The sequence below is a fragment of the Enoplosus armatus genome, chromosome 18 (genome assembly GCF_043641665.1).
Source record: "Enoplosus armatus isolate fEnoArm2 chromosome 18, fEnoArm2.hap1, whole genome shotgun sequence".
Taxonomy (NCBI): Eukaryota; Metazoa; Chordata; class Actinopteri; order Centrarchiformes; family Enoplosidae; genus Enoplosus; species Enoplosus armatus.
The window spans coordinates 18,540,154-18,549,065 of NC_092197.1; the positions used below are offsets into that span (position 1 = coordinate 18,540,154).

The following is an 8,912-nucleotide window of genomic DNA, read 5'->3' on the forward strand; positions in this document are numbered from 1 at the left end:
ACTGCAGGAGGCATGCTGCTTTACCTGCCAAGAAATCTCCAACCACCAAGGTCAGGACTGTATTATTCCTGGAGCGACATTTGATTGTGCATCCTTTCATCCGTCCATCCTCTACACCTGTTTATTCCTGCTGGGCCTCTGAAACACCCTCTGAATCTGAAAATCCAAAAACTGCTGCTCCATTTCTTCTTTTATGTCATTCATTTATATACTCATCTTTATAGCCTTGTTAATCTACATACATCTATGCTAAAGCTGTCCGCGTCACCCGTCGCCACCGACTCTTCCTCCATCCACCCCCCATCCATTAGTCTCTAAGGCTCACAAGTAATCCAGGATTCAGGAGCCAACGACAACAGGACTGAAATAAACCATAAGTTGGAGGCCTGACATCTGGACGATGGATATTAGACCTGTTTATCTGCCCTGTGTGTCTCTCTCCAATGATAATAAACCTATGTCTCTTTATCTCTGCAGCTCTCTCTCACTGTGTGTGTGTGTGTGTGTGTGTGTGTGTGTGTGTGTGTGTGTGTGTGTGTGTGTGTGTGTGTGTGTGTGTGTGTGTGTGTGTGTGTGTGTGTGTGTGTGTGTGTGTGTGTGTGTGTGTGTGTTTTAGGGGTCATCGCCCCTGAATGTCCCGTTTAACACTGACATTTTTGGAGATACACTTTACACCTGGCATTAACTTGCAGACCTCACTTCCCCGGCCAACTCTACTGCGCTGCTGTTTTTTAGCCGGTGGGGGAAAAAAAAAAAAAAAAAAAAAGAGATACAAATGAGTACTCATAATAATCTTTATTTGCAAATTCTTCTGTGGACACAATTATCACTCACAAGGTACAAAATCTTACAAAAAGAAAATGTGAAACTGAGAATGGCAGGGACAGAGCAGTCGGGACTACTGGACAGAACCAGCTCTAGTTAAAGGGCCAGTTCGCTCGAATGACAAAAAAAACACCTTTAGGTGCAACAGGGACACCTTTCCAGTAAAATGGATTGAATTGAATGTATAATTCAATCTCCTGGATCAAAAAAAAAAAAAAAACAGAAGAGGACGGTGATGTTTCCTGTGATTTGGACAAACTGGCCCTATAAAGCTCCCCCTGTATACCATAAATTCACAATAGTTTTTATTTGCTGCTTCTGTTTTACTTTCGTCATATTCACCAAATAGGCTGCTTTGAGTTTAGAAATACTGTTATTCACGCACTAATTACGTCCATATCTACTTTGCTGTTTTTTTTCATTTGGTGTTGAGCTATGGTTAATGAAACTCACCACTTTCTGCAGATATTTCACTTTAAGAGCCTTCAGCAGCTCAAAGGGCAAAGGATTTTACCAGGTAAGCTTTTATTGTGAAAGACATGTTGAGTAGAGGTGACTGGGAAGGAAAACGAATCTCAGAGCAGCAGAGTGTGACGCGACTCTGTTGCTGCATGATGCAAATAGAACAGAACTATTTGAGGATTTACGTTATGTTATGCTCATGTGTTGTAAAACTGGCAATCTGCGTATTTTACCCAGTTTTCTCGTAGCATCATCTCGTCTGCCAAACACTTTTATTTCACTATTAACAGATTGAATTCTCAATATTTCCACACAACTTCACGTCCGTTTTCTTTTTTTCCTCCATCAGGGACTGAAATGTTAAGTGTCCCAGGTTGTATCCGCTTGCCGAAAACGGTCCCACTTGCAGTCTTGTAGGTGTTTTCTGGAGAAGGACCCACTGCTGCACAGGAAGTGACGCGTTCGACATCACCAGCGTTTGTTTGAAATTAAAAAAAAAGTCTCTACTTGTTCAGATTCTCCAGCAGGATTTCAGCTCCTTTGTTGTTGCTGATGCTGCTGAGCTCTGGTTTGATGGACTCGAGCGTCGCCTTCACCTCGGCGGCCACGGACTTGTCACAGCTGTTCAGGAGGCTGCGCACAAAAACACAGGTTTCAAGAGAGGCTGGTTAGCTTGTGACCAGATACTGTGGATCCAAATGCTGCTTTCCTACATTCTAGCGATGTTACATAACAATGTTACGTGACGACATGGCTCAAGAGTTTGATTTAATTGTTAAACATTTCTAGTTAAAAGGGTCAGTTCACCCACGTATTGTGCTGGTTCGGTATCTTGGAGGATGTGGCGTGTGTGCACACTGACCTGCAGAGCACCATGGCTCCTCTGTTGACTTTGACCCAGCTCTTCAGTTTGTCTGTTCCCACCGTGTCCACCAGGATCCTGCTGAACCGCTCTGACAAGGTAAGTGAAGCAGACAGGGAGAAGGAGGTAGAGAGAGACAGGTTGTTCATATTGTGACTTCCATTTAGCCCAAAGGAGGTTGTTGATTTGAATGCAATTTGGTGGGAAGTTGGGCAATGGGTCAACAGTTTTTGATGCAGTCGGCGCCCTCTGGTGGCCACTGAATCGTTTATCAAATCGATTCCAAACAGACGTTTACCTTCCTTGCCAGCCTCTGCCAGGGTCATGTCCTGCTCGATGAGCCACTTCAGCACCAGGTGTCCTGCAGGATGCTCCGCCATGTGAAGCTGCAGCAGAAACACAAACAGAGTTCAGAGCGAAGAACAGCAGCCAACTGCCCTTCCATCGGCCTGTGAGGGGAAAACCACCCTGGCAGCTTCTTCTGGCGGTTATCCGACCAAAAATCCAGGAGTAAACCGTTTCATTGTTTTCCGAATCATCCCTCTAAAAACGTGTCTGTAGCTTCCGGTACTCGCTTTTACTGGATTATACTGAGCTGCTTGTGTTTAACATTTGAGAGCAGTTTGTTGAACATGTTGAAACTCCTCAAAGTAAGGTATAAAGGACGTAACTGCTCATTTTCAAACATATTTGAACACAAACTGCAGTTGATGAAGTTTTCAGTGACATGAAACGAAAGCAAATCTGAGCATTTCTAACAACAACAAAAAAAGATGTTGGGGCCATGCTAGCAGTGCTTAAAGCTAAATGCTAGATACATTTTTACATGAATCGGCAATAAAAATCAAGAAGTCACTCTTCTTCTTCACACCTACACACACACACACACACACACCTGTCCGTTGGTCCCTCCTGGCACTAACTCATGAGTGGCCAGCTGAGCCACAGCCGTCATGGCGGGCCACAGGTCCCCGCAGGCTGACGCCAGGATGTCGCTGACGGTGACGCTGGTGGCCTTGTCCATCACCATGGTGGCAGCGTTGTCGCGGAGATACTCCAGCAGCAGGGGGGAGACGACTTCCAGCAGCTCCTTCCTCCGGATTGCCATGTCCTTTTTACTGATGCGAGGAAGACAGACCTGATTACTGAGATTCATGTCACAGCTCACCGTTTACATTGTTGTCTGATTGTTGGGGCGTCATCATTTTTCAGCCAGAAACTTTGAATATGGTCCCTTTTTACTGACAGCTGTCCCCCCCCCCCCCCTTTATTTTTATGCAACAGGATTCCTGTGGAAGATCAAGTCTATCTTACCTGTGTGCGTTTCCATCTCCTTGCTCCAGCACCTTGATGATCTCCGGCAGCAGGTGAGCAGGGTCTCTGGGGCTCAGCAGGTACAACAAAACCTTCTTACCGTATTTATTACCGATGACCTCCTCCAGAGAGGACAGGATCTCCTGAACAGGTGGGAAACAGGCGAGACGAGTTTTTTTTTTAGACGGGTTATTTTGAGTCTTGTTGAGCATCTTCAAACCACAATGGCAACAGACTTACTGAGAGCACGGCCTGTTTGACCAGCTTGGTGTCGTCCACACAGTCGAACATGGCCAGAAGCACCAGGTGACCAAACTCTCCCTGTGGACGCAGAACAAGTCGGTCAGTCTGAGGAGGTTTAACAGCTGACGCATGAACTGCAGGAGTTTAGAGAGGAGACCTGGAGCCCCAAAAACATTTGCTCTTGGTTCAGACCTTTCCTCCTGGTAGATTATCAAAAGCCAGTAAGCTCATAACGTTCTGACAGCTTGTTACTATGAATGGATGAATGGATGGAGCAGCATTGAGGACTCACCGTGGCAAACTTCACCATGTACGTCTTCATAGTTTTGATTATGACCTTTCTGTCCTGAAACATGGGGGGGAAAAAAAGACACTTGTGACACTGTGCACTAGACGTTTATTTTTACACAAAATAAAGCTGGTGTGTTGTTTGCTGTGTGTGTGTGTGTGTGTGTGTGTGTACACACCTTGGCCGTCCCGTGCCACAGACAGTGCATCGCCACTCGCGCCCCGTCGTGTGTGTGAGCCATGTAGACGACCGACTCTCTGATGGACTCGATCATCTCCTGCTCACATCACAACAAAAAAAAGAGAGGAAACCCGTTGGTGGCAAATGCCGTCGTTAAACCGTCTTTTATTTAGAAGTGTTTTGTCTTCGCTTCTTTGGTTTTCTTCCGTTTTATTTTACACCACTCTGGCAGTACATTTCTCGAGTAACGCTTTTAACAAAGGGTACATACAAATACTCACCGTTCTCGGCTTGTCGGGAGCGAACAGGAAGAAGTCCAGGAAGACTTTGTGGACCAGGGAGTGTTTGATCACTTGTTCTCTGGAACACAGCAACACACGTTGTAGTTACCAATAAAAAGCAATCAAGTGAAAAGGGATGGAATAAAAATAAAGCTGCGTACATGTATTCAAATTTATGTTTCTGGAGTTTCTTATAAACTTTGACTTATCCAAGAAATAAATAACCAAAGTCTGTAGCTAAGAAAGTAACGGTGACAATATATTAAGTTACACTATTTCCCTGCACAGCTGTGTTCCATGTTTGTGTGTTCAGCTGTGTTTTTTTTTTTTTTTTTTTTCTTCTCTCGTCTTACTTCTGGGCCATGGGCGTGAGAATCTGCTTCATCTCATCGATAATGTTGTTCAGCTTGTCCGGGTTCGCCTCTGCCACTTTCTCGATGGTGTTGCACACTGACGACTGGACAAAGAAAATGTCCGCAGTTAATGCAAAACTGGACTCACCATGGTGACTCCGGCCACAGGGAGTAATGCAGAGGCACCGTGATGCCGTCAACGTTACTGCATGCAGCTCTCTCTGTGTGTTTGTGTACCTTGCAGACGGTGAAGGTGTTCCCGTACAGCCCCTCGGTGAGCATGAGTCTCTGTGCGAGCACGGCTTTGTCGTTGTAGGCGTACTCGATGATGGACGAGGCGGCGGCGTGGCGAAGCAACGGCCGCACGTGGCCTTTAAATGTCTGCATCACGGCCGCCATCAGCTCCTTGTTCCTGTGGAGGAGATTAAGGTTAGTGTGGTTCATGACGGTGAGCTGACCTGTATCTTTGATATTTATATAGCACATTTTAATACAGAAGAAGAAGAAAGCAATCGGAGCCGACTCACCCGTACATCAGCAGCTTCTTCACCACGTGTCTGCCGTACTGCGACTTACACAGATCGATGATGTCATCTGTGCGAGACAACAAAGTTAATCAGCTGCTCTACTCGTACGCACGGATGTATTATAAGGACTGGATAAGTTGCTTCCAATTGAGCCCAGTGGCCACTCGCGGTATTGCATTTTCCCCATAGAGCACCATTGTTAAAGAGACACCTGTAAAACTGTTGACAGGACACCTCCAGCTATAAACACGGTCAATTATTACTCTTTGTATTGTATATTTGTAAGTCATGGGGGTTTCATCACTAAGTCTTTTTTTTTTCTCCTGCATGACGTCACCGCTGTCTACAAGCACGCTATGCATGTTCGGGTTGGTTCACGTGGCCCAGCTGGGTCAGAGGCATGATGGGATTAAGACTACTGTGCATATTCAGAGGGCTGGTGCACACAGACAGACAGATGGACATAGTGTCGGGACAGTTAAACAGGCAGCAGGTGACGAGGCCACACGTGTCTGCTCACCTTTGAGCTCCTCAAACGCGTCCTTTCTCTGCTCGTGGCTGCCGAACTGGATGAAACACTGCAGCACTCGCACCGAGTCGTGAGCAAACGCCATCTGGAGGCAGGGGGGCACCGTCAGACACGGCAGAGATTTCAGAACATGAGGCCAAAAAACAAGACGGTGCAGCAACAACAACAACAACAATGTAGGATTCTTCCTGTCTGACCGCTTGTGTTTCTTGACCCACGAGAGTCCAACATGTCCCACACCGTTTGATTGACAGGTAGCGTTGAGCATTTTGCACCAAATATGCTGACCAGACGTGCTCGAGGGACTCTGCTGGGTTTTCAGTAAATGGGTGAAAACGCAGAGTGAGACTCACCTGTTTGATCTTCCCGCGGATCAGGTCATGAAGCTCCTTCATCAGCTTCGTCTTGGTGTCGTTGTCGCATTTCTTCCTGTTGACAAACACAAACAACCAATGAGCAATCGGCAGCACAGCACTCACGTTACAAAGCAGCTACCATCTACCAGGAACGTGGGCTTTCACACGTTTGGTGGTTTCTGGTCAATCCAGTGTGTTCAGCAAAACCTGGTTCAACTTTTCTTTTCTTTTTTTCCCCACCAGACTGACCTGCATGTTTTTTCACATGTTATTATTAGTTAATTATTATTAGTGTTTTATGAGTCTGCATGCATGTGGGGTTACTTTTACTACACACATATGATCTGTAGTGGAATGTTTCAGTTTTAGTTCAAAAAAGTAGAAAAAAGGCATAAAGGAGGTCGGTTTTCAGCTTCTCGTTGTCCAGATCACCCATGTTTTCTCCTTTTGTGAGGGAGCTACATAGCATCCGGTTGTAACTTACGTTGCAGAGGACAGAAAAAATGTATAATATTTTAATTTTGGACAGCAATGCAGTCTACCATTACCGGTACTCTCTGCCGGCCTCATCTAATTTTACCATCCTGCTCTAATCCACTAAAATGATATCCAGTTTGCCGTCTACCGGAATCTATGTGAATGCATCATAAGGGTTCCACTTTCTGTGTGTGAGTGTGTGTGTGTGTGTGTACACGTGTATGTACCTCCTGAGGTCTCCCCACACTCGTTTTGCCTGACAGATGATCTGGAACATGTCCTTCCTCTCTGCCTGCTGTCTGCTGGTCTTCAGGTCCTTCTTCCTCTGCTGTCGGTTCTTCTTCAGCTCCTCCTTCAGCTCCTCCTTTGTCTTAAACTCACCTTTCTTCATCTTCTTAGCCACCGGACCTGATCATGCAAACACACACACACACACACACACACAGAAATCACTAACAATGTTTTTGACACTTAAATAATAATAATCAGTCGAGGCGGTGGAGGAACAAGAGCTGGTCAAAATGTTCAGCAGCCATAAGTAAAAGACCACATCGTAATCTGACGGGTTCAGCGAAGATACAACAAGATGTTTTCTCACCTTCACCCTCTTCTTCTTCTTCCTTTTTCGCTTTAAAAGGCAACTTCCTCTTCTGCTGCCCCTTGCTGTCTTTAGAGAAAGCAAACTTTTGTTGCTTCTTGCCGCCATCTCTGCCCTTCCCTGGCCAGCTCTTCTTCTCTGTGTTGTTGTGCGGTTTGAAGGGCTTTTTACCGCCTGGCTTATTAAAGCCTGGTTTTCCACCAAGTTTGGTCCCTATGGAATCTGGACAGAGTGAGACATCATGCCAATGACACACCTGGTTGAAAGCGATGGTGCACATAGCTGCTTAATGTTGACCACGGCTTACCTTTGCCTTTCTGTGTGAACTTCTTTCCACCTTTAGGAGAAAAGGGTTTTTTGGATTTAGCCTCCATCCTAACGCCACGCGTCAAAGAGAGAGACAGACATACAAGTAATGAGAAATCTGGGCCCCAAAAATGTTTACATACCAAATTCCCACATATTCTCAGGCCTGTTTTGTGACTGGTGTCTGCGAATATATGAAACACTACAATATATCACGTTTAAAGATCAAGTGTTGCAATCTTTAACTGCTGAAAGTATATTAAACTTAAATATCTGGACAGAGCTTGCAGGAAAGTTTCATTTGATTTGTGTCTGCATGTCGGTGCGAAAGGAGTTAGATGGACATAGAACAGGTAAATGCAGAAGATCAATATTAAATCTGAGCATATTAGGTTGGTCGGGCTTCAGAAATCAGATAACGTGTGTTTTAAAAGTCAACGTAATGACTTTTAAGGCCTAATATTTAAGGACCTATATATTACATATAAATAAACAGGTGGAGATTTGACACAGGCAACATCGGAAAACCTAAAGCTGTTTTCATTATTTATCTTAGCTGCTTTTAACTTTAACAACAAGAAAATACTTGACTTGTCTACTAGCTATAACGACCCAGGAATAACAAAATCTAGTTAGCTATGCTAATAGCAAAAACAACGGGTTGTCAAAAAATATTATTATACTATCGATGACGCCAAGCGCCTCCGCAGTGTATCTGTACGGTTAAGGCAAACAATAACGAGGCATACAATATTTTTACTGGTGTAACTTACATTTAGCGGCGCACACACGCTGTGGCAACCCCGGTCCCATGCGTTCTGTAACCGACACGGTTTACGACACAAAAACGTCCAATCACACTGGACCTTAACTGCCGTAAAACGCAGGTTGTTGCGACAACTCTGGCGTTCTCCGCGAGATTGTGAAGCGGCCATGTTTGTTTACGAGTGTCATTTAAAGGGATAGACGTCGTTACTATAGTTACAGTGATATGCGGGATCAACCGCATGTGTTGAATCACGCCGAGTGAACCATTCGCAGCCTTTGAAAATATTCATATATGAAGTTAGCTTTGGCACGTTTTATTTATTTTAGCCTACTGGAGGATCATAAATTATTATGATTATTATATAATTAATATATAATTCTACAGTTTACTTGAAATGTATTGCCTTTCTGATTCCAAGGTGAAGCAGCTCAAAGGATCGCGATAACTGCAGTGAAGCCAAAAAGGGTTGAGAACTTTTTTCTTTAGCTTTGCAGCGGAGTGACTGTCCTTGTTGCCTGGCAACGCCTCCAAACTAAAACGG

At 44.8% G+C, this 8,912-nt stretch overlaps 1 protein-coding gene across 1 annotated transcript; it reads right to left on the reverse strand.

Annotated features, from left to right (window-relative positions):
- Nucleotides 1-780: 780 nt before the first annotated feature.
- Nucleotides 781-8,424, reverse strand: pum3 (pumilio RNA-binding family member 3). Its single transcript, XM_070924752.1, has 18 exons — nucleotides 8,376-8,424; nucleotides 7,604-7,671; nucleotides 7,297-7,518; nucleotides 6,926-7,106; nucleotides 6,219-6,294; nucleotides 5,857-5,950; nucleotides 5,337-5,403; nucleotides 5,047-5,221; nucleotides 4,810-4,913; nucleotides 4,457-4,535; nucleotides 4,174-4,272; nucleotides 3,999-4,052; nucleotides 3,704-3,784; nucleotides 3,464-3,606; nucleotides 3,045-3,267; nucleotides 2,448-2,535; nucleotides 2,150-2,240; nucleotides 781-1,920 (listed from the first exon to the last, which is right to left on the reverse strand). Coding segments are annotated over exons 1-18 (1,977 nt in total). The 5' UTR covers nucleotides 8,378-8,424; the 3' UTR covers nucleotides 781-1,790.
- Nucleotides 8,425-8,912: the final 488 nt, after the last annotated feature.

Excerpts from the sequence above, each read along its gene's own strand:
- pum3 (XM_070924752.1), bottom strand. Across the intron at positions 4,914-5,046 it reads ACACCTTCACCGTCTGCAAG|TCGTCAGTGTGCAACACCAT; the intron begins GTACACAAACAC and ends TTCTTTGTCCAG. Across the intron at positions 3,607-3,703 it reads TCAAACAGGCCGTGCTCTCA|GAGATCCTGTCCTCTCTGGA; the intron begins GTAAGTCTGTTG and ends CCACCTGTTCAG.